Raw genomic sequence first — 26,691 nt, forward strand, 5'->3', positions numbered from 1 at the left:
AGTGAAGGGATTAGAATTAATGTAGTAAATCTGAAATTGAATTTTTTTTTATTATAATAATGTGTTAAACCTACAAGGGTCTTAGAAGAAACCAAAGCTATGGTGTATATGCATGGAGCAAGCTTATGCTTTGAGGACAAAATATTTTCCTTTTGTGTGCAAGATAAAATTCTCTCAGGGTAATGAATTACATAGGATTACTATAATGTGTGCCTATTAGAATTTTGTATAGTATAAATATTGGCTGTTTAGCACCAGTGCAAGGGGTTGATATTTTACATAAAATTTTTCTACAAAACATTGGCTGGCAGAGCATAATCACTCAATTTGCTATTAACTGGAGTTTAATTTATATGTATTCTCTGATTTCAGACTGTGTTGATAAGACAATGTGATTTACAAAATATTTAACAATCATGAAGCAAAACCTGAATATTTTGATCACATGAAAAAAATGGTACAGTATTGAATTTTTGAGCAACATTAATTTTTATCATGCAGTAATATACTGATTACAGTTATTTTACATGTTGCAAGTCAATTAATTTGCCCAAATTAATTGTAATCTTTACTGTATATCATAATTAACCATTTGATTTCTGTATAACAATTATAAAAATATTTTTTTATCTACTAAAAAATAAAACGTCCAGTGTTACAGGTTGTAAAATGACCTAAACAGCATTTGTTCTAGTCTTAAATGTAAGTCTTATAAACCATACCATGGGTTCTAACCCCATCCTTGGTATGGTTTGTTTGCAATCATGTCATTACAATTTCGTGAGTTAAGTCTTATAAGCTTGATGATTTGTTTTGTACCTTGTAGAATGTTCTAGGATAAATGTGATATATTTATATGAACTCTCAATAAATAATTGTGTGATTTTCTTTTTATCATCCTTAGGTTTATTGATAACATTTTTAATTTACATTCATTATTGCTGTCATGAAAACCATATAGGTCATTTAGCACTATACAGCTGTGGTAAAAGTTGAAGTGCTTAGTCTGTTGGGGTCATACAGTGCATGGGGAATGAGAGAGTATGAGGTTTGATCTAAGGAAGAAGGGTAGGTCAAAGTCCTTGGACCAAGAGCTCTTCACTAGCATGAAGGTACCCTCCCTCCCCTTAAAGGGTTACACTAAATCCCAATAATACACAACCCACAGTTTATGACAACATTTCAGTGTGACTTTGTAAATGGTCCAAGTCAAACCGAAATGTCGTCAAACTTCCCCCTCCTATGTGCAGGTTATTTGTGTATTGTCACAGTATTGTGCCTTTTAGTTCTAAATACCAATAATGCTGGTGGCTAACGCTCTCGCTTCACACGGCAAGTGCCTGGGTTCGATTCCCAGCCAGAGTAGAAACATTGGGCGTGTTTCTTTCCACCTGTTGTCTATGTTCCCCATCAGTAAAATGGGTACCTGGGTGTTAGTCGACTGGTGTGGGTCGCATCTTGGGACACTGACCTAATTTGCCAGACATGCAGAGCATAACAAGGGGCTTTCTATATAGTAGTATGTCATTGTTGTCAGCTAGGCCTGTATACCATGTAGTAAATAAAGATATTATTGTTATTAAAGGTTGCAGCAGTTGTATCCTTTCCTTTGTTAATGTAAGATTTGTATTGTACAGGTGTCCCTCATTTTATGCTGGTGTTGCAGGTCCTTGGCATTAGTACTAAGCTCAGGCAATGATAAACAAAATATTCAATATGCTTTTGGTACTGCCAATTACCTACACATTACTGATAAACAGGGTATCAACACAACAGCAAATTCACATAAAGCATGAGAAACCTGTATTTTGTTTGCAAGATAAAGAAATTACCCACTAATGGGAGGGATGAGAGGGGCATCGCCTGTTGAGCTCTTGATACAAGGAATTTTGAGCTATCATCCCCTTCCCTGGATCAACCAATTACCTCATTTTTCAGCACTGCACAACTTTTATGAATCTACAGTTTTCCTGTGAATATTACAAAAAAAAAAAATTAACTTTCTAGTAAACATTGTTGTAATATATTCCTGTCTAAAAAAAATTGCTGGACTAATGATAAATGCAGTAATACTTTAATTTGAATGTTCTGTTTTGGTTTTGACTTTCAAATAGAGTTAGAGCTAAAGAAGGAGTAGCAATAATTTGAAGGATAAGTTATGGCAGGAAAAGAGGGACTATAAATGTATTAATTCAGGAATATGTGGAGTAAAATAAAGGTTGGATGTGAAAAGTGGGTTATAGTAAGCATATATGCACCTGGAGAAGAGAGAAGTGTAGAGGAGAGAGAGATATGGGAAATGTTGAGTGAATGCATAGGGAGTTTTGAACCAAGTGTGAGAGTAATGGTGGTTGGGGATTTCAATGCTAAAGTGGGCAAAAATGTTGTGGAGGTAGTAGGTAAACTTGGGGTGCCAGGGGTAAATCAAAATGGGGAGCCTTTAATTGAACTATGTGTAGAAAGAGGTTTGGTAATAAGTAATACATACTTTAAGAAGAGGAGGATAAATAAATATACAAGGTATGATATAGCACGTAATGAAAGTAGTTTGTTAGATTATGTATTGGTGGATAAAAGATTGATGGGTAGGCTCCAGAATGTACACGTTTATAGAGGGGCAACTGATATATCGGATCATTATTTAGTTGTAGCTACAGTTAGAGTAAGTTGTAGATACGAAAATGGCAAGAGGGAGGTGAAAGTGTATAAACTAAGGGAGGAGGAAGTTCGGGTGAGACATAAGCAACTATTGGCAGAAAGGTGGGCTGGTGCAAGTATGAGTAGTGGGGGGGGGGGGTTGAAAAGGGTTGTATGTTGTGTATCTTTATACGTATATGCTTCTAAACTGTTGTGTTCTGAGCACCTCTGCAAAAACAGTGATTATGTGTGAGTGAGGTTTAAGTGTTGAATGATGATGAAAGTATTTTCTTTTTGGGTCACCCTGCCTCGGTGGGAGACGGCCGACTTATTAAACCCATGGGAGTCATACAGCTGGTTTTTATAACAATACTTGTAAAGACTTATATTTGTTTACAAATTCACAGCCTTTAGTAAATATAGGGATATTTGCCATCTTTACAACTGTAGGGTATTATATTAATTTTTATTAACATACTGGCTGTTTCCCACCAAGGCAGGGTGACCCAAAAAAGAAGAAACATTCACACCATCACTGTCTTGCCAGAGGCATGCCTACACTACAGTTCAAAAACTGCAACATACCAACACCCGTCCTTCAGAGTGCAGGCACTGTACTTCCCACCTCCAGGACTCAAGTCCAGCTAACTGGTTTCCCTGAATCCCTTCATGTTACTTTGCTCACACTCCAACAACATGAGGGTCACAGAACCTGGAGAATGGGAAGCACTTAGGTTTTATCCAAGTAACGGTAACTCCAGTTTATTAAACAAGTATAATAGAACCTATTATACATATACTGTGGGTTTTTTAAATTATTACATTAATAGGGGTGCTGAACCTATAGGGGTCATACAGTACATGGAGAAATAGGTTATCAGTCTTGATCAAAGGAAGGGGAGGCCAGGTCCAATTCCTTGGATCAAAAGTCCCTCACCAGCACTGGGTTCTACAGAATTATGCAGCATTGTATGACCCTGGTGGGTTTAGCACTTAGTGTTGATGATGATAATTACAGAATTACCAGTTACTGTATAATACCCATACAATCCTCTGACAAATTCAAATCTTACCATGTTTTAATGAGCACATATTCAGTTTCACCCCAAGCTGCACATTTATTTTGACAAACATGGTGAAGTCAGACATTCTTACAGTTCATGCTGGACCTTTATCAGTTATGATTAGCACTTAGTTATAATTATCAGTTGAGACTTAATAATAGTCCAGAATGGACCAATACCTAAAGAAATTGTGGGTTATTAGTGAATGTTATGGTAACTTTAATGAAATATCATTTAAGCTTAATTTTTGTCTAATTTAATGATGTACTACCTATAATAATTATAATAAAATGTTCCAATATTAATTGCAAAAACATAGCAGAATACAAAATATAGAACAAAACCATGTCAATGTTTACAGAAGTCCTCACAAACCACCTCAACCTTTGTAATATATGTAATATTTTTTCCACCTTGTGTTACATTACTATATTATTAGGGAGGTAATCAGGTTTTATCAGAAGGGTTGGGTAGCTCTAATTCTTTTGATTAAGTGAATATATAACATGAAATACAGATGCCCTTTACTTTATGGAGTTTAGATGTCCCAGGCTCATAGCTTAAGCTTAGTACAGCTGCCATCACTCAAGATCATACAAGAATTTTAAATACACTGTGTGGACAAACTTGTATAGTGAATGTACAGGAGGGCCTCATATACACAGCTCCCACTTTACGGTGTTCCACGTTTTTGTTGGCCTTCAACTGTAACCTGCATGACCCACATAAGTTACTGTGTGAGCAGCTGGGTAATCAAAGTTCAAGTACGTAAGAAGCCTCCTTCAAAGGAAGTGCCATGATGCTGGAAATGAGATCTTGATTTAGGAAAGTAGAGCTATTCTACCACTCTCAAAGCAAACTTGACTGCCTCTGATTTCCTATGCGCTATGGCCCCTATGGGTTGGACATTTTGCCATGAATAATAATTAAAAGTTTTGCTCCCAAAGAATAAGCCTTGTACACAACCTATTACACACTGAAATTCATAACAATCATTCGTGAAAAAATATTTATGCACGATCTACAAAAGACAATATTAGGAAACAAAAACATACATTAAGGGAGGTAACGCAGAGTATGGAAGATAAACAATACTGTGCTTGAAGTCATGATAATGGAACAAGGAACAATATTGTGCATGGAACACTTAGAAAACAGGAACAATGGGTGGTAAATAATTCAAAGCAAATAGTGACAGAGTGAAATGTTTGAAAAACAGAAACAACAGGAGAGAAACATTAACAGCAATACTCTATACACAAGGAAGCTGAAGCTAAAAAAAAAAAAAAGAGTCAAGCTACAGGAGCAAGGACAAGGAAGAAGGAGAAAAGTGAAGCAACAAAAGTAATACAAACACATCAGTGAAAGAGCCTATGATCACACTACTCATCATTCATGAAGAACAAGTCCAAAATATAAAAAGGTTAAAACTCCAAACAAAATAAAGCCTAACATGATCTACAAAATACACACCATATCTTAACTTCACAAAATATTCTAAATTGCAGTAAAGTAAATATTAGAGTACTGCAAGTCCTCGATTTACGAACACGTTGAGAATCTTGTATTGCGTATATCATTATTACACATACAGTGTATCATTATTATATCTTCTTTCTTTCAACATACCAGCCGTATCCCACCGAGGCGGGGTGGCCCAAAAGAAAAAACTAAAGTTTCTCTTTTTAAATTTAGTAATATATACAGGAGAAGGGGTTACTAGCCCCTTGCTCCCGGCATTTTAGTCGCCTCTTACAACACGCATGGCTTACGGAGGAAGAATTCTGTTCCACTTCCCCATGGAGGTAAGAGGAAATAAACAAGAACTAGAAAGAAAATAGAAGAAAACCCAGAGGGGTGTGTGTGTGTATATATATGCTTGTACATGTATGTGTAGTGTGACCTAAATGCAAGAAGAAGTAGCAAGACATACCTGAAATCTTGCATGTTTATGAGACAGACAAAAGACACCAGCAATCCTACCATCATGTAAAACAATTACAGGCTTTCGTTGTACACTCACTTGGCAGGACGGTAGTACCTCCCTGGGTGGTTGCTGTTTACCAACCTACTACCTAGATCATTATTATATATTATACACAATTCAGGAGGTCCCCAGTGTGTTTTTAAGTCGAGGACTTACTGTACTGGTAGCAGGTGGAAGACTGGGCCTCCATTACTACCTAGCACTGACTCACCCCTTCCCGGGGTTTCTATTCATGAACTTTCGTACATGTAAGGCAGCATTTGACTAGAAAATACTTTTGGTTTAGTAAACCTGTATCAGCAATTAGGTTCAAAACCTATAACTATCAACTAGATTTACTTAACATATGTTACAATTATCTGAAGATACTGTATTTATAACTGCCTAGTATACACTGAAAATTAAGCACTTTAGTAACAGGTAATATTTCAGCACAGTTCTGAAGGAAAAAACACTGACTTACAAAAATATGTTTAGCATTTTTGCAAAAATTCTAACCTACAACTTCCACTTCTAGAAAGATAATCTAGAGAGTGATCAGAGATGATCTAAGTCAAATGTTTCAGACTATACAGGTATAATACTCACAGGTATGGATCTGAAAATGCAATATACATTACAAGCTTTCACTGCAGCAACATTCCATCCAGGGTATAGCTTTATCAGGTCTGGACATCGAGAGAAACAGTCTTGATAAAATCTTTACTCTGCATGTTGTATCGTTAATTTGCTTTAAAAAGATGAAAAGGGACTCAAATTAATCATACAACAAAGAATGTGTTACACTTAAAATGTACATTAATTATTAAATTTGTACTGTAGGTAAACAAATTAAATACGTAAATTTAACTAAGCTACAAGTCTTTCAACAGCAGCCAAACTGCACTTTTAATAATGTAAAGCTACTGGCCATATATAAAACTACTGGAAAATAACTACCTGAAGATGGTATGAAAACATTAAGGAGAGAAATGTGTTCCCCTGACAAGGAAACACTTTGTTCATACATCTTAAGTAACATTTGAAACACCCATCACTAAGTCTTAGTAAACCTTCATGGTAATAGAATGTTTTTACAATATGGAGACGGTTCATGGTTCTTCCATTTCATTTAAGCTGACTACTGAACATGTATATTCCAGTCAACTTGTAGCTGCTGGGGAAAACAAGTTCAAAGCAGGAAATTAATCGTCAGTGTTCTTATGTGGTGATGAATATCTGTCGTCAGTTCTATCCACTTGTGTGAATTTTTGCACATTTAAAATAAAAAGAATTTCTAACACTGATATATATTTTTTATATAATCACATGTATTGAAGGCACGGTCTCTCCTTACACATCTCAATTTTTTCAATTAGTACTAGTATTAACAATATATGAACACAAATTTCTATTAGAAAATGCACTTAAATTACTGTTTGCACTAAAAGGCACCTTAAATTGGATTTAATAAATTATTTACTACAATTTCTGTGTAGCAAATAAAATTCTACTCGACTAGCAAAAGTAAATCACAGTCAAAGAGCACACACACACACCTGAGTGTCAGACTCCTCTCCAACTTCCATCATCTCATCTTCTGTATCGTCAGCATTGTCTGGTAGCTGCCCAGTACTGCAACCAGTATGCTCATGAAAATACACTATTGTACTATCCATTGCTACTGGACTCTCCATGTTATCTGACTGAAGAGATTGCATTTCCTCATCTCCAAACTGAATTTTATTATCAAAGCTTTCTATGACCTCAAGTGTTGTATATTTGGATGCATTTGTAATATTTATCAGCTTTTTCTTTTTGACTATAATGGTTTCCTCTCCTCGTAGTTCAACAAGCCTGGTCCTCACTTGGTCAGCGATGATAAAGAGGTTTTCAGGACTGAGACTTGGGTTTTCAGCAAGGGCTTGATATCGACACTTACTTGAATACTTATTTACAGCTCCCTGCACCACCATGTGAAACAGGCCATTGAAGACCAAAAAAATACAACAGGTTAAAATCAATTGTGAACTCATCAATGCAAAGGTTTTATCACAATGTACCCCAGCAGCTAAAATTTTAATATACTTGTACAAAAGAAACTGTATGTGGAATATGAAGAGACTTGTCATAGTTACAAAGTTATCAAGTACAGTGGTCCCTTGTTTATCGTCGTTAATTCGTTCCTGGAAGTGCGACTATTACCGAAATAGACGATTTTCAAATCAATTTTCCCCATAAGAAATAATGTAAATACAATTAATCCGTTCCTGACACCCAGAAGTATTAAAACAAAAAATTTTTTACATGAAATATAGATGTAGTACATAAACAATACAATGGGACATGATGAATGAAACATTAATAGTATAACACTTACCTTTATTGGCGATTCTTCTTAGTGTATGGAAGACTGGAGGAGGAGACAGATTGGATTAGTTACTGTTTGGAAGGGGAATCCCCTTCCATCAACACCTCAGGTACCAAGTCCTTTTCTGGGGTTACATACTTCTCTTCTCTGTTTCTTAATGCCACTAGGACCAGCTTGAGAGTCACTGGATTCTTGTCTCGCAAAAGAAGTGTCCAGAGAGCTCTGTTTCTGGCATCTCTTTAAAACTTCCCTAAAATGGGCCAAGACTATGTCACTGTGCAAGTTGCCGATATGGCTTGCAACATCCTTCTCAGGGTGATGTTTCTCCATAAATCTTTCCATCCTACCCCACATTTCAAAAATCTCCTTAATTTCTGAAGAAGGCACTCTCTTCCTCCTCCTCTGCAGTAAGATTCTGAGCTGCAATCTGTTGCTGTTCCTGCTGAAGCTCTTGCAGCTCCTCAGTGGTTAGCTCTTCATTGTGGTCCTCCATCAACTCTTCCACATCCTCCAAACTCACATCCAACCACATGGAACTCCCCAATGCCACAATAGATTTCACAACTGACTCAGGGTCATCCACAAACCCTTCAAAATCCCTCTTGTGGACACAATCTGGCCACAATTTTCTCCAAGTAACAACAACTTCCTTGATTTCCTTTTTCTTTGTCACGATGGAAGATATGGTTGTATGGGGTTTGTTATACATCCTGGCCAGTTTGGCAACACGTACGCCACTTTCATATTGTTCAATGATGCTTTTCTTAAATTCAATCGTATTTCTCACCTTCTTTACCAGAGACTTGGCACTAAGAGCTTTCTTTGGAGCCATGGTAGCTTATTTAGCACTTGCAAGCACTAAAAGGAATGGAATATTATGAAATATTTCGTATGAACAAGTGAGGACACCGTCACTCACTGGTAAACAATGGCACACTGGCTGGGAAGGGAGGCCGAGGCAGCTCAGAGCCGTCGGTATGCGTCCAGGACGAACGACAATTAGAGAATCAACTGACCATTTGCGAGCCAATGTTTGGACGAAAATAGCTCGATGATTTCCAAAAAGGACGATTATCGAGGGACCACTGTATTTATCAAGGCATTTATTAAGATAACTATTATATATGCAATAATCATTGACAAGACTGATCTTAACGACACACTAAAGAGTGTGAATTAGTGTCTTGAAGTTCGCTGATAAACCAGTCAGATCATAAATGAAAAGGTTTCAGATTGAACTGAGGTCGACGGAGACGTAGGGGCAAGTCTCTGCAAAGATTGTGGATTTCTCATCCACCACAAAGCAACTCAAAGTAATATCAACCATAGCTCGCCAGTGATCCTAGCATGCACAACCAAGCCTCAGTAACATTGTGAGTTGGTTCCAGAAGAAAAATTACTTAAAAAATAAAAGAATAAAAGTGAGCTATGCTTTCAAGCAAAATTTTCTCATTTTCTTAAACCACACTTAAGAGAGGAAACTTTAGACACTGTCAGTCCATCCAAGACCATTATTAAGTCACATCTCAGCAAGTAAAAACAAAGAAACCAAGAAGATAGGTTGGGAAAAAGGTGGTGGTGATAGTAGCCTAAATAGTATGGCAATAATAATAGTACAGATAGCAGTACTCTGTAATGAGAAAAAAAACATTAAAAATATTGTAATAACAGGGCATATATATTACTGTGCATCTCAAGGGGGCAGAGAATAAGGCAACATCAGCCTCTTACTAACATCCACAAGAGGCTGACAAAGAGCTAGAAGAAAAGAGGTGCACATGAGGTTTAATTTATCCTCTTCACTATTTCTTCAGTACTATAGTTATTTTGATTACATTTTACTACTACTACATTTCTATTTTACTACTAGAGCTACTATTATTTCTATTATATTTGCCGTTACTCCCATTACTACAGTACTACTAAATTCTTCATCCCTCATCCCAATCTGTCTTCTGATCTCTGCCTTTTCTCACTCAGTTGTGACTGAGTGGTGTTCCAGGATGGATTGAAACATTGTTTAAAAGTTTTTTCATATTCATTCATGTTCATATAGTTTATCTGGACATGATACATAGTTGTACAAGGAATTATAGTAGTTGGGTGTACATGCAAAAAGCCCCTTGTATGCAGAGTATTATGGGCAGACTTAAGATTAACTAAGCAATGATATATTCAGTGGTAAAAACATTATTGTAAACAGATAATTTACCACAAATGAGTATTATAAAGACAGGTCATATGGTCATTTACTGTGTTGCTGTGCATTCAATAGAATGGAGTATTCTATTAGGTAATGTAATTAAAAAATAACAAAGTTTGATTGGGTCACAGGTTAGACATTTATGAGATACAATAATGAGAAACATTTATGAGATACAATTATTCAGTATTTATTTAGTTGTGGGCGAGTAAGTGATTTTTGAGAAGAGACTTGAGTTTTTAAACAGACAGTGTTTCTTTTATATTTGCAGGTAATGAATTCCAGATTTTAGGGTCTTTTATGTGCATTGAGTTTTTGCATAGCATGAGGTGGACATGAGGAACATCAAAGAGTGATCTGTGCCTTGTGTCATGGTCATGTGTTCTGTTGAGGTTGGTAAGGAGACGTTTGAGGGGAGGGTTTATATCAGAGTTAAGTGTTCTATGTATGTAGTAGGTGCAGTAAAAAGTATGGATGTTTTGTATGGTGAGTAGGTTTAGAGTTTTGAATACTGGTGGAGTGTGCTGCTTGTAGTGGGAATTTATCATTATTCTGACTGCAGCCTTTTGTTGGGTAATTAATGGTCTGAGATGGTTTATTGTTGTTGAGCCCCATGTACAAATTCCATAGGTGAGATAGGGGTAAATAAATGAGTGATATAGGGCCAGGAGGGCTGACTATGGAACACAGTACCGTATCTTCAATAGTATGCCTACGGTCTTGGAAATTTTCTTGGAAACTTGTTGTATATGTGTTTGAAATTTGAGTCTATTATCAAGGTGGATTCCTAAGAATTTTCCCTCTGTTAGCTTTGTGATAGGTGATCCGTTTATCATTATGTTAAGAGGGACGTCTGTAGCTCTGTTACCAAACTGAATGAAGTAGGTTTTGTCAATGTTTAGAGTAAGTTTGTTAGTCCTCATCCAGGTAGATATTTTCTGTAATTTGGTATTTACAGTACAGTGGACCCCCGCATACCGTTGGCCTTACATAACATTAAATCCGCATACCGATACATTTTATCGCTAAGATTTTGCCTCGCATACCGCTAAAAAACCCGCTCAACGCTGTTCATCCGAGACGCGTCTAATGTGCGGCCTGAGCCAGCCTCACATGTTCCGCCGGTGGCATTGTTTACCAGCCAGCCTCCGCGGTAACATCCAAGCATACAATCGGAACATTTCGTATTATTACAGTGTTTTTGGCGATTTTATCTGCAAAATAAGTGACCATGGGCCCCAAGAAAGCTTCTAGTGCCAACCCTACAGCAATAAGGGTGAGAATTACTATAGAGATGAAGAAAGAGATCATTGATAAGTATGAAAGTGGTGTGCGTGTCTCCGAGCTGGCCAGGTTGTATAATAAACCCCAATCAACCATCGCTACTATTGTGGGCAACAAAACGGCAATCAAGGAAGCTGTTCTTGCCAAAGGTTCAACTGTGTTTTCGAAACAGAGATCGCAAGTGATGGAAGATGTTGAGAGACGCTTATTGGTATGGATAAATGAAAAACAGATAGCAGGAGATTGCATCTCTCAAGTGATCATAAGTGAAAAGGCTAGGAAGTTGCATCAGGATTTAATTAAAAAAATGCCTGCAACTAGTGATGATGTGAGTGAATTTAAGGCCAGCAAAGGTTGGTTTGAGAGATTTAAGAAGCGTAGTGGCATACATAGTGTGATAAGGCATGGTGAGGCTGCCAGTTCGAACCACAAAGTAGCTGAAAAATATGTGCAGGAATTCAAGGATTACATAGACAGTGAAGGACTGAAACCTGAACAAGTGTTTAATTGTGATGAAACAGGCCTGTTTTGGAAGAAAATGCCAAGCAGGACCTACATTACTCAGGAGGAAAAGGCACTCCCAGGACATAAGCCTATGAAAGACAGGCTTACTCTGTTGATGTGTTCCAATGCTAGTGGTGATTGCAAAGTGAAGCCTTTATTAGTGTATCACTCAGAAACTCCCAGAGCGTTCAGGCAAAAGAATGTCCTCAAGGCTAATTTGTGTGTGCTGTGGAGGGCAAACAGTAAGGCATGGGTCACTAGGGACTTTTTCTATGACTGGTTACACCATGCATTTGCCCCCAATGTGAAAGATTACCTAACTGAAAAGAAATTAGACCTTAAGTGCCTCCTGGTGTTAGACAATGCCCCTGGTCATCCTACAGACGTGGCAGAGTGACTTTATGGGGACATGAGCTTCATTAAGGTGAAGTTTTTGCCTCCTAATACCACTCCTCTCCTGCAGCCCATGGACCAGCAGGTTATTGCAAACTTCAAAAAACTGTGCACAAAAGCTCTGTTTGAAAGGTGCTTTGTAGTGACCTCAGAAACTCAACTGACTCTAAGAGAGTTTTGGAGAGAGCACTTTAATATCCTCAATTGTGTAAACCTTATAGGTAAGGCTTGGGAGGGAGTGACTAAGAGGACCTTGAACTCTGCTTGGAAGAAACTGTGGCCAGAATGTGTAGACCAAAGGGATTTTGAAGGGTTTCAGGCTAACCCTGAGAGGAGTATGCCAGTTGAGGAATCCATTGTGGCATTGGGAAAGTCCTTGGGGTTGGAGGTTAGTGGGGATGATGTGGAAGAGTTGGTGGAGGAGGACAATGAAGAACTAACCACTGATGAGCTGCTAGATCAACTTCAACAGCAAGAGGCCAGACCTGAGGAAACTGGTTCGGAGGAGGGGAGAGAGAAATTGAAGAAGTTGCCTACTACAAAGATTAAGGAAATCTGTGCAATGTGGCTGAAAGTGCAAACCTTTATGGATGAAAATCACCCTCACACAGCTATTGCAAGCCGTGCTGGTGACTATTACACTGACAATGTTGTGAAACACTTTAGGGGATAAAAGGGGATAAAAGAGAGTGCAAAAATTATAGGGGGATAAGTCTGTTGAGTGTACCTGGTAAAGTGTATGGTAGAGTTATAATTGAAAGAATTAAGAGTAAGACGGAGAATAGGATAGCAGATGAACAAGGAGGCTTTAGGAAAGGTAGGGGGTGTGTGGACCAGGTGTTTACAGTGAAACATATAATTATTATTTTTTTTTATTTTTTTTATTATCACACCGGCCGATTCCCACCAAGGCAGGGTGGCCCGAAAAAGAAAAACTTTCACCATCATTCACTCCATCACTGTCTTGCCAGAAGGGTGCTTTACACTACAGTTTTTAAACTGCAACATTAACCCCCCTCCTTCAGAGTGCAGGCACTGTACTTCCCATCTCCAGGACTCAAGTCCGGCCTGCCGGTTTCCCTGAATCCCTTCATAAATGTTACTTTGCTCACACTCCAACAGCACGTCAAGTATTAAAAACCATTTGTCTCCATTCACTCCTATCAAACACGCTCAAGCATGCCTGCTGGAAGTCCAAGCCCCTCGCACACAAAACCTCCTTTACCCCCTCCCTCCAACCCTTCCTAGGCCGACCCCTACCCCGCCTTCCTTCCACTACAGACTGATACACTCTTGAAGTCATTCTGTTTCGCTCCATTCTCTCTACATGTCCGAACCACCTCAACAACCCTTCCTCAGCCCTCTGGACAACAGTTTTGGTAATCCCGCACCTCCTCCTAACTTCCAAACTACGAATTCTCTGCATTATATTCACACCACACATTGCCCTCAGACATGACATCTCCACTGCCTCCAGCCTTCTCCTCGCTGCAACATTCATCACCCACGCTTCACACCCATATAAGAGCGTTGGTAAAACTATACTCTCATACATTCCCCTCTTTGCCTCCAAGGACAAAGTTCTTTGTCTCCACAGACTCCTAAGTGCACCACTCACTCTTTTTCCCTCATCAATTCTATGATTCACCTCATCTTTCATAGACCCATCCGCTGACACGTCCACTCCCAAATATCTGAATACATATAAGTGAACAGTATTTAGATAAGGCTAAAGAGGTCTTTGTGGCATTTATGGATTTGGAAAAGGCGTATGACAGGGTGGATAGGGGGGCAATGTGGCAGATGTTGCAAGTGTATGGTGTAGGAGGTAGGTTACTGAAAGCAGTGAAGAGTTTTTACGAGGATAGTGAGGCTCAAGTTAGAGTATGTAGGAAAGAGGGAAATTTTTTCCCAGTAAAAGTAGGCCTTAGACAAGGATGTGTGATGTCACCGTGGTTGTTTAATATATTTATAGATGGGGTTGTAAGAGAAGTAAATGCGAGGGTCTTGGCAAGAGGCGTGGAGTTAAAAGATAAAGAATCACACACAAAGTGGGAGTTGTCACAGCTGCTCTTTGCTGATGACACTGTGCTCTTGGGAGATTCTGAAGAGAAGTTGCAGAGATTGGTGGATGAATTTGGTAGGGTGTGCAAAAGAAGAAAATTAAAGGTGAATACAGGAAAGAGTAAGGTTATGAGGATAACAAAAAGATTAGGTGATGAAAGATTGAATATCAGATTGGAGGGAGAGAGTATGGAGGAGGTGAACGTATTCAGATATTTGGGAGTGGACGTGTCAGCGGATGGGTCTATGAAAGATGAGGTGAATCATAGAATTGATGAGGGAAAAAGAGTGAGTGGTGCACTTAGGAGTCTGTGGAGACAAAGAACTTTGTCCTTGGAGGCAAAGAGGGGAATGTACGAGAGTATAGTTTTACCAACGCTCTTATATGGGTGTGAAGCGTGGGTGATGAATGTTGCAGCGAGGAGAAGGCTGGAGGCAGTGGAGATGTCATGTCTGAGGGCAATGTGTGGTGTGAATATAATGCAGAGAATTCGTAGTTTGGAAGTTAGGAGGAGGTGCGGGATTACCAAAACTGTTGTCCAGAGGGCTGAGGAAGGGTTGTTGAGGTGGTTCGGACATGTAGAGAGAATGGAGCGAAACAGAATGACTTCAAGAGTGTATCAGTCTGTAGTGGAAGGAAGGCGGGGTAGGGGTCGGCCTAGGAGGGGTTGGAGGGAGGGGGTAAAGGTGGTTTTGTGTGCGAGGGGCTTGGACTTCCAGCAGGCATGCTTGAGCGTGGTTGATAGGAGTGAATGGAGACAAATGGTTTTTAATACTTGACGTGCTGTTGGAGTGTGAGCAAAGTAACATTTATGAAGGGATTCAGGGAAACCGGCAGGCCGGACTTGAGTCCTGGAGATGGGAAGTACAGTGCCTGCACTCTGAAGGAGGGGTGTTAATGTTGCAGTTTAAAAACTGTAGTGTAAAGCACCCTTCTGGCAAGACAGTGATGGAGTGAATGATGGTGAAAGTTTTTCTTTTTCGGGCCACCCTGCCTTGGTGGGAATCGGCCTGTGTGATAATAAATAAAAAAAAAAAAAAAATAAAGGAACGAGAGGTACAGGCCACTATGGACAGATATGTTGTGCGACAGAAGTCCAGTGACTCTGAAGCTGGTCCTAGTGGCATTAAAAGAAGAAGGGAAGTAACCCCAGAAAAGGACTTGACACCTCAAGTCTTAATGGAAGGGGATTCCCCTTCTAAACACTAAGACTCTCTCCTCCTCCCATCCCATCAATCATCACCAGATCTTCAATAAAGGTAAGTGTCATGTAATTGTGCATGCCTTTTTCAGTTTGTGTGTATTAAAATTAATATTTCATGTGGTAATTTTTTTTTTTTTTCATACTTTGGGGTGTCTTGCACGGATTAATTTGATTTCCATTATTTCTTATGGGGAAAATTCATTCGCATAACGATAATTTCGCATAACAATGAGCTCTCAGGAACGGATTAATATCGTTATGCGGGGGTCCACTGTATTGGCAAGCGTGACTGGGCTCGGGTGAGAGAAGAAGTATGTAGTGTCATCTGCAAATAGTGTGGGTTTGAGTAGTTGTGATGCATTTGGTAGGTCATTTATGTATATGAGAAAGAGAAGAGGGCCTAGGACACTTCCCTTTGGGACTCCAACTGTAATTGGCTGTGCGGAAGAGTTTGCCCCATTTGTGTACACATATTGGCTTCTGTTGCCGAGGTAAGACTTTAGGTAGTTGAGGGAGTGCCCTCTTATACCATAGTGCGACAATTTTATATGGAGCAATGATCCACAATGGATTGAAACACTGTCATGAGCTCCCTCTCCTTGGTGCAGGTGTTCAGTGAACTGTTCATACATTCCATCAAATTCAGTTAATGACAAGAAATACTCAACCACAAAACACAAAACGAAGAACTTCACATGAGCCTGTATCTAAACACTCAAGGCCTCCCACGCACATGGTGTATTTATGGCAATGGCAAGAGAAGTAGCGAGCTTTACCTGGAAGGGAGAATGACTTCGGTTGGCCAGTGCCTCCAGCATGCGTAGGCTCGTTGATATTACTACCACCTCGTTTAGGCTGCTCCAGTCAGTGACCATTATGGTGGTGGAGAAATGGTGGTAGATTTAGAAAATATTTCTATCTTATAGTCATGGAGAAATGCTAAAACATTACAGACAGTTGGTATTGATACTTCTACCTACACAAAATATTACTGTAATTAATACTGTACAAAGCCAAGAGAGGAATTAGCTGACTTACCTAAAGTACTCTGGCATGAATAAGAATAGTGGTACCACAGCCCTGGCTCCTCTGAGAACTCTGAGGGCACCATACAGTGCTCCAGCAGCCAAGAGGGAAGGCCTGGTCTCAAGGGGCCAAGGCTCCACTAACACACTTTCCACAAGAAACCCACAGCACCAAGCCACCTGCAGCAACACTATCATAAATACTGTTACCCTCTGGAACACATCTTAGAAAGTATTTGCCCAGCACCCATTGCAGCCTCCCAGAAAGGATTATTGTTCTAATGTATTATCATTAATTTATTTGGGAAATGCTAAACTCCTGGGAGTCATGCAGTGCCTCCTGAATGAAAGGTGATTATGCTTGATCCAAGAACAGGGAGAGTAGCATATGTCAAGAGCCCTTCAATGGCATCAAGGGTATACTGCATTTACCTGAAGTGTTAAATTTATTGCAGGCAGGGGCAGCATCAAGGTGGGCTGAAGCCCCACAAAAAAAAAAAAAAACAAGTATTAACTTCCCCCAAGCCCTCAAATAAAAATAATAACACTGCTTCAAGACAAATTCCCTAGCCATCTCTTCCAACCCAGGCTGCTAACTCTAAGCCTCTCCTTTATAAAACCTTTGGAAGCAGCCCTGATTGTAGGTCATTCAGTGCCGGCAGTAGTAGAGGTTTGATCTCTGTCTTCTTGCAAGATGGTCACTATTCGTGTAAACAGGACTCTTGCAGGAAGATTATTATTCCAATTATTAACCCTGGAGGGTTACTAATGCAAGAAAGCCAAGCAGTGTACTATACATGGCATCTCACCACTGGTACAAAAGAAATTAATCATGGCACAAATATTTCATCAACAATAATAGCTCCAACACACTACCTTCCCTTTAGGCAAGTGCATTGTATTAGTGAAGGGATTTTGAGCCAAGGAATTGTACCTGCCCTCCCTTTGCTTGGATCAACCCACCAACCACTCTTGTTATCCAAGAGCTGTATGGTCCATATGGGCCTCGTGCTTTACATGAATATAATAACAAATTAATCTGCTGCATCCACACTGTTCACTTGCCCAACATTTAAAAATTAAGTGCTGTAGTAACAGATTCATACCCAAGAAATGCAGGCTAATATTTTAAATAGAAATCAGTCAAAACTTAACACAAAGAATAAATACTGTATATAGAATAAGAGATGAGTGTAAAATGTATAAAAATTAAATGCTGATGTACTGGCATAAGAACAAACAAGTGACAGCATGGCTAACTTAAAATATAAGTAGCAGTAGCAATATTAAAAACAAAGATTTAAGAGCACAGAAAGTTAAAAGTCTCAATACAGGAAGATCCCACTTATATGGCAGGTTAGGTTCTGGGTTACTGCTGTAAAGCGAAAATCGACTGAAGAGGCCTACTGTGTATGCAAAATGTTTCAGAATAAAGATACCTAACTGTTGAACATGTGTCTTACTTATTGATTTGGATAAGCTTGACTCACCATCTGGTCCTGGGAGTTGCAGGTGAGATAGAGGAAGTAGTTGAGGAAGATTGAGGGATCAGCATAGGTCACCTGAAAGTTTACCACCACCAACACTTGTCTCTCTAAGGACAGCAGTTCAGCATGTGTATACAAGTCTAGAGTTAATTGTAGGAGCCGAGACGTCTGTGTGATATGCAGCCAGGTTTTGAACATGCAAGAAAAATATGTAGAATGGATTAACTCATGAAATCATAACATGATTGCAAACAAACAACAGCATGGGTGAGGATACGCACTGGCCTGCAGTTGTACGAATTCCTTACCATGGGTTCTAACCCCACCATACCGTGGTTTGTTATAACAGATTCAATGTGTTTCTTTAAGATATTTCCCAATGCTCATTCATTCCTCTTAATGGAATAAAAGTTAAAATTCTGGTGTGCAAGAGCCATGACAAAACTTACTAAAAAACTAATACGTAAATCTGGAGATGGGAAGTACAGTGCCTGCACTCTGAAGGAGGGGTGTTAATGTTGCAGTTTAAAAACTGTAGTGTAAAGCACCCTTCTGGCAAGACAGTGATGGAGTGAATGATGGTGAAAGTTTTTCTTTTTCGGGCCACCCTGCCTTGGTGGGAATCGGCCGGTGTGATAATAAAAAAAAAAAAAAAATCTGTTCCTAACCAGCCAGCCTATCCTTCGCTTATCCTTCATTCACTGGAATTCCTTCAGAGTGTCCTGATGCTGAAGGGCTACTTATCCATTATTATAATCATGAGGGAGAGCTAAACCTGCATGATCATACAGCACCTGTGGGGAGGGAGGTGATGGAAGGTATTAATGGAACTGGAGCACAGATCCAATTCCCTAGATCAAGAGCCCCTCACCAGCATCAAGGAACCTCCCTTGAGGGGTGTTTATCCAAAAGACTGAAGCTACCCTCCTCTTCCTTGGATCAAACCTAATTATTTCATTCCCCCAGGTGCTATATGACCCATACCATTTAGTTCTAATCACAGGACTATGATCATGATGTGTGTTCACCTCAATGGGCTCTTTTTCCTCTAACTTGGAGACAATGAGGAGAGCAGTGATAGCGAGGAGTTGGACCCTAGGTACAGGGACACAGCGGACCTCCAGCACCCGGTCCACCAGCGCCACACTCTGGTACAGCGTCTCCTGCGACACCTCCAGGTAGCTCTGCTGACAAAAATGATATTCCAGGTGAAGCCCTTATTACGTGAAATCTTTGGGGTAATAAGTAAAAAGTGGTATGCTCGATCCTCCGTTCATTCATGGGATAGACAATCTACCTAACAACTGTATACTCAGGGTTAGTTGATTCTGTGTGGGAAAGTCTGTTTCGCTGCTTGTGAGGCTGACAAGTCTGACAATGCTGAGAGGATGACTCCACTTTCCCTGCACCAGGATTATCCATCTCCTGCACCAGGATTATCCATCTCCTGCACCTGGATAACCACTTTCTTTGCCCATGCCTTTCCCATACCCCTCAATGCTTCCCCCATCCCCTCAGTGCCTCACCCTAACCCTTGGATGTGCTGAATTCCCTAAACAGTACCTCACCTGAACCTGAATAAGCCAATCGACAAGGATAGCACGAGTACGCTGGTTCACAGAAGGATGGCTACCCACATAGCTGTGCCTCATGACGTAGCGGGCCTCCACCTCCAATAGGTACCTCATCACTTCCTGTAGGTAAAATCTGTGGAAAGTGCCTCATTATATTCAAAAAGAAGCAGTGAACCCATATGGGGTAGATATATTAGCAGCTGATATGATCCCACGTGAGCAATGCAAACCTACTGATCATGGGAGACTACCATGCAGAGAATTTGGAGCTGCACTGCACAGTGGCAAAGAAATGTTGTGGGCTAAGATGTTGGAGGTGGTGATGGGGGAAACTGCCAGCATGTCAGGGACACACAGAGAGAGAAAAGGAGATGAACCAGCAAGGATGGACCTAGTATTCACCCTGAGTGAATCTGTCGTGGATGACAGAATATGAGAAGGCCCCTTCCCTTGATGCTAGCAACCACACAGTACTAAGCTTCAAATACCTTAAGAAAGTACATGTATGCAATTGACAAGCATGGCATGGTAAGAAACCAGGAGAAACCAGACTTCAGAAGAGAAGACTACATAGGTAGGAGACAATTCTTGAAAAAAGTGTAATGGAAAGGGAAACTGGAAGGAAAAACAACGAATGAAAGGGTGAGAATGTAGCTTGAAAGTGTTCCTGGTTCACCCAGAGGTGCAGAAAAGCAAATGCTAAAAGTGAAAGAGCATGGAAAACATAAAAAGCAAATAGAGGAAATAGGGAAGTGAGCAAAAGACCCAGAAACGAATACACACAGGTAAGAAGAGAGGATTAGAGATAATTTGAGAATAACATCAGAAGCCAAATCTGAACCAAAGTTGCTATACAGTCACATTCAAAGAAAGACAACAGTAAAGAACCAGGTAACAGGGCTGAAAACAGGAAGAGTGATTACAAGGAGCGACCAGGAAGTTTGCAAGGAGCTGAACAAAAAAAAATTAAGAGAGTGTGCATATATATACACAACAGGGAAGGGAAGTAATAACTGAGCGAGCTGATACTTCGAAGACAATGGGACCAGATAATGTATCTCCGTGGAGTCTGAAAGAGGGTGCAGAGGCACTGTGTGAGCCACTAAGCAAAGTTTTCAACAAGTTTTTAAGTGATATAGAGCAACTACCAGAGGTGTGGAAGGCAGTATTTACGAAAGGAATAGACTGGTGGCATTAAACTACAGGCTAGTGTCACTGACATGCTCAGTACGTAAGATTATGGAGAAGATAATCAGGAGAGGAGCGGCGGATCATCTTTAAAGGTATTCACCACCACCTCGGTTTTAGAAATGGTAAATCCTGTCTCTCAAACTTACTAGAATTCTATGACAGGGTAACAGAAGTGAGGCACAGGAGAGTACAAATAGTCTAATATAAATGTGTTAGTACAACGCCTGGGGAATGGGAGGCATCGGGTTTGATTCAAGGAAAAGGTAGCTCCAATTCCTTTGTCAAAGAGCTCTCCACCAACATGAAGGAACCCCACCATCATTTCTTGAGAGTAAGATTTAAGTAATGGCGGAGCTTCACACACCTCCTCATAGTCAACATTGAAGTATGGATGATAACCAGTGGGACAACTGCTGCTGCTGCTCAGGTGATCACCTGCGGATTAGATTAGATTTTGCCACCGAAGTGGCTAGTTTATTGCGGAGCACAGAGCACGTGGTACATAATGCCTAATGCACCTAATAATAGTCAAACCAACATACTGTTTTAAGACATATATATATATATATATATACAGTGGACCCCCGGTTCGCGATGCTATCGGTATCCGATAAATCCGGTAACCAATGCATTATATCGCAGAAAATTTGCCTCGCTTCCCGATACAAAACCCGGTATGTGATGTGGTTCGTACGAGACGTGTCCATGTGTGGCCTGAACTGCCCCGTGTGTGCCAGTGTTCACAAGCCAGCCAGTGTGCACGCATCTAAGGATACATTCGGTACATTCCATATTATCACTGTTTTTGGTGCCTGTTTTTGCAAAATAAGTCACCATGGGCCCCAAGAAAGCTCCCAGTGCCAACTCTTCGAGACCAAGGGTGCTAATGACTGTTGAAATAAAGAGATAATTGCAAAGTACGAAAGTGGAGTGCGTGTGTTGGAGCTGGTCAGGTTGTATAGTAAACCCCAATCAACCATCTCTACTATAGTGAGCAAGAAAGCAGCAATCAAGGAAGCTGTTCTTGCAAAAGGTGCAACTGTGATTACGAAACAGCGACCGCAAGTGTTAGAAAATGTTGAGAGACTGTTATCGGTGTGGATAAATGAAAAACAGATAGCAGGAGATAGCATCTCTCAAGCAATCATTTGTGAAAAGGCTAGGCAGTTGCATGACGATTTGGTAAAGAAATTGCCTGCAACTAGTGGTGATGTGAGTGAATTTAAGGCCAGCAAAGGTTGGTTTGAAAGATTTAAGAATCGTAGTGGCATACATAGTGTGATTAGGCATGGTGAGGCTGCCAGTTATGTTGTGCAACAGAAGTCCAGTCACTCTCAAGCTGGTCCTAGTGGCATTAAAAGAAGAAGGGAAGTAACCCCGGAAAAGGACTTGCTACCTCAAGTCCTAATGGAGTGTCAATTATTCTTTTGTTATTTATTGTTATTGTAATTACTATTCTATTGCATTAAACTTAATATTTCATGTGGTAAGTTTTTTTTTCATACTTTTGGGTGTCTTGCACGGATTAATTTGATTTCCATTATTTCTTATGGGGAAAATTGATTCGCTTTCTGATATTTTTGGCTTACGATGAGCTCTCAGGAACGGATTAGTATCGCGAACCGGGGGGTCCACTGGGGCAGGGCAGCTAGTTTTCTGTTCCAGCGGCTCAGTGCGGCTGTTCAAAGGGGTAATGCCTGCTGTATTTTGGGCACACGCCCCAGCTCTGAGGAGCTGGGTGAGGTTTTCGCCTTATAATCGGTGATACACACCTAACAACATGTACCTTATATGCCACACACACATATATATGCATATGCATATATATATATATATATATATATATATATATATATATATATATATATATATATATATATATATATATATATATATATATGTAAGACTAAAGAGCAAAATGGCATATTATTATAATCAAGGGGGAAGCACTAAACCCGTAGGATTATACAGCGCCTGTGGGGGGATGGGAGATATTCAGGGAACTGGAGCACAGATTCAGTTCCCTAGATCAAGAGCCTCTCATCAGCATCAAGGAACCTTCCTTGAGGGGCAAAAAGGCATAATACCTTTTTTTTGTTCGTAATCTGCCTTTTCTATAAACTATTTTTATGAATATATAAAAGAACGGAGGGGGACTTGAACCGTGGTCCTGGCATGTAGCTGGCCCAACTCTGTGCCACATCCATTACGACTTAAATTGAGCGTATTTTAAAGAATGTTTAATCTTAAATCTGCCAAAAATGCATTACATAGCTCTGGGCTTTTCCATGTATGATAAACCTGTATATTAACTTTAATTAAAACTATGCAGTTTCCCCTCAAAGAAGGTTCCTTGATACCGGTAATAATGCCTTGGTTCAATGAACCGGACCTCCCCTCCCTTGGATCAAGCCTTCCCATTCCCCAAGGCCCCATGACTCCTACATATTTAACGCTCCCCTATGACTACTAATAAAACTACCAAAAACGAAACTCGTAATAAATGGTTTTGCATATTTTTACCAGTCGTATTACCACTATTATTATTAAAAGAGGTAATCCTGTTGTGTCCATACAACGCCTGAATATGAAAGCAAAAAGTAGACTAAAAAGTACATTAAAAACTCACCAGGTAACAGGAGGACTTCATCCTGGATGGTCTCTGACCGTCGTCGCTTCTGGTACGGCTGGGGTGTCCTCACTCCTTCCACTCTCTTGGTCACCCTCCTGGGGCGTCCACACACCACAGAACGTCCACCCTGTTGCCGGGTTACAATCTGACTTGATTGAGGCGGGTTTTTACTTCTTACAAGAAGTGCCTTTTTCGTTAAAACTTGTGGTGGATTGGTATGCTGGAGCGACCTGAGTGGTCTCAGGGGCTGGGGTTGCCCAAGTTGGGCACTCATCTTACACTCTTGGCCGCTTATATCATCTTGTAATGGCATCTGAAGCAAGCAGGAACTCCTGTTACCCATGGAGACGTTACTCTGAGCTGGATAGTGGAATGCAAGGCTCTTGAACAATGGAACCCCGAAACACACACCAGTCACTGAACAGGGATAAGTTGCCATAGGAAAGCAGTTAGCAGCGCCACTTGGTATCTTATGAGGTCGAGGGAGGCAGTAGGTATGAATAGGCAAGGTGGGGTGTGGGTAGGGTGGAATCAAGGTGTAGAAGTGACACCCTTGATGATCATCATGGTCTGTGTATGAGGTGTTCCACACACAAGGGGTGTACATCACCAGGGTCACTCTCCTTCTCTGCCTTCAACAAGAATCTCGAGTTCTGTTTCTTTTAGTTTCCCCACATTGTGCATGTTCCGGGTTTTAACCCTTGAATCAGAGATTTAAATCAATATTTTATTCATTCAAAATACCGAAAGGAAATTCATCTGAAGCACAAGTTTACAAACGTTATTTTACCAATATTATTACTATACTTAATGGGAAAAGCTGAACTCAAGAACTATACAGCGATTGGAGAATGGGACGAACTCAGTTTTGATCCTAGGAAGAGGAAGATACAATTAGTTCAGGAACTTTTTAGCATCAAAGAACCACCCCATTCTAGGAGAACCCTTGCCACTTACAACAGTTTACCTGGAGTTTACCTGGAGAGAGTTCCGGGGGTCAACGCCCCCGCGGCCCGGTCTGTGACCAGTTGTAATCTTCAACACAAATATCGAAAAATATTAATTCTAAGTTAAGAGATGAAGCTTCACAAAGTTTTTGCAGTAATTAGTGCAACAAATTAAAACTAAGTTACACTCAATGCTTGAAATAAGTACCAGGTATACAATTTATCTTTATCAGGCCTAATATAAATCAGCTCCCTAAAAACATATACATCAACAGGTATATTTCTCCTTAGAATACGGATTCCAGTATTCTTGTCTAGAAGTGCAAAACAAAGTTATTTGCATCCTTAAATGCTCCTAGTGTAGCCGATAGGCTTTAAACCCCATTAACAAACCAAGCCTACCCAGGCGCCCAGATTTCTAAGTCTGGAACTCCTTATCCGCCCTTTCCTTGGATCAAACCTGAATTCCTCCTATTTCCCAGTCGCTACATGACCTATACGTGTTTAACGCTTCCCCAGAAATAATAAATCTAACAAAAATTCCTTTTTTCTTAATCATAAGACAACAGAAAAACATCAGGGGCAGCGGATACAGGCGAGGGAATTTACATGATTTATCCGGTAAGAGAAACACCGAGCACGGCTGAAGTGTCTATAGCACGGCTGAAGTGTCTATAGCACGGCTGAAGTGTCTATAGCACGGCTGAAGTGTCTATAGCACGGCTGAAGTGTCTATAGCACGGCTGAAGTGTCTATAGCACGGCTGAAGTGTCTATAGCACGGCTGAAGTGTCTAGAGCACGGCTGAAGTGTCTAGAGCACGGCTGAAGTGTCTAGAGCACGGCTGAAGTGTCTAGAGCACGGCTGAAGTGTCTAGAGCACGGCTGAAGTGTCTAGAGCACGGCTGAAGTGTCTAGAGCACGGCTGACGCGTCTATGGCACGAGCTAAATGACCCCTATGAGTTTAGAGCTTCCCTAGGAATTATATTGATCCCCAAATCCAGTTATTATTGGAAAGCACTGAACCCGTAGGGGCTGGCTGGTTTATTAAGCTGAGAGTATATTAACCACACGAGGGTCATTAATTAAAGCTGCTTATCACTTGTACACCTCCAATGTGTATATATATATATATATACACATACACCTGTGTATATACAGATGCAAGACTCGATGTGTATGCAAACCCTGTCCAGGTAAACGGTATATAGATACAAACCTGTGTATATACTAGCCTTTAGGTGTATATGCAGATACAAGTCTCGGTGTGTATACAGAAATATACACTGTATATACATAGATACAAGTTTCTCGGTGTATAAACACTGGGATACACCTCAGTTAGGCGCATATACATACCTTTCGGTACAAATACAGAGATATACACCTCTCGGTACAAATACAGAGATATACACCTCTCGGTACAAATACAGAGATATACACCTCTCGGTACAAATACAGAGATATACACCTCTCGGTACAAATACAGAGATATACACCTCTCGGTACAAATACAGAGATATACACCTCTCTGTGTATACATCCGTTTCAACAGTGGTCATACAACACCCTATACTCACTGCAGACTGACCTAGAATACACAAAAAAACACAGAATTCCCCGGTGGCCTACACTGACCACACACACTCCTACACTGTCAACAAAAATCTTCAGGTTTTGCTGAACCAGATTCGAAATTATTTCCGATTTATGGTTCACTGTTGAAGATTTTTGTTATTTAGATCCTGACCTATGAAAAAAAGGCTGAATGAATCCTTCCCCTTTTATATATAACCTAAGATAATCTTAAGGTTAACATGTACTGTAGTTATTTTGAGTTGTGGATTTCTTGATGTGAGTACACCGAGGGTTTTTTTTTTTTCAGTGTGCCTTATATTCCTTTTAGGTGGCTCTCTCAGGTGTATATTAGCTAAAATATATACACCTCTTGATGTATATGAACTTGAGAGATAGATGCCCACCTATCGGTGTATACACAGATAATCACCTGTGTGTATATATGTCTACACGGGGTGACTACGGTAAACAATATGGTTGTCTCCCAATGAAATTACTTGTATGCATGTAATGTTGAGGTACATACAGGTAACACCCTACAAAATTTTCCATATCTGCCCGCTGGTC

At 40.2% G+C, this 26,691-nt stretch overlaps 1 protein-coding gene across 5 annotated transcripts; it reads right to left on the bottom strand.

The window, feature by feature from the left end:
* Positions 1 to 876: 876 nt before the first annotated feature.
* LOC128702123 (uncharacterized) lies at positions 877 to 26,205 on the bottom strand. Of its 5 annotated transcripts, none has more exons than XM_053796151.2 (11): positions 26,127 to 26,205; positions 23,598 to 24,300; positions 21,333 to 21,403; positions 19,772 to 19,897; positions 19,232 to 19,387; positions 18,207 to 18,371; positions 16,730 to 16,896; positions 16,468 to 16,546; positions 7,227 to 7,631; positions 6,277 to 6,418; positions 877 to 4,503 (listed from the first exon to the last, which is right to left on the bottom strand). In XM_053796151.2, the coding sequence occupies exons 2-10, from the start codon at positions 24,205 to 24,207 to the stop codon at positions 6,305 to 6,307; spliced, it is 1,893 nt and encodes a 630-aa protein (XP_053652126.2). In that variant the 5' UTR covers positions 24,208 to 24,300; positions 26,127 to 26,205; the 3' UTR covers positions 877 to 4,503; positions 6,277 to 6,304. The 5 variants fall into 5 exon arrangements, with proteins under 5 accessions (XP_053652126.2, XP_053652129.2, XP_053652127.2 ...); XM_053796154.2 differs by having other exon boundaries at positions 23,598 to 23,913; positions 26,138 to 26,199; XM_053796152.2 differs by having other exon boundaries at positions 26,138 to 26,197.
* Between the last annotated feature and the right edge of the window lie 486 nt (positions 26,206 to 26,691).

This window comes from Cherax quadricarinatus, chromosome 83 (genome assembly GCF_038502225.1).
Source record: "Cherax quadricarinatus isolate ZL_2023a chromosome 83, ASM3850222v1, whole genome shotgun sequence".
In the NCBI taxonomy this organism is placed as follows: domain Eukaryota; kingdom Metazoa; phylum Arthropoda; class Malacostraca; order Decapoda; family Parastacidae; genus Cherax; species Cherax quadricarinatus.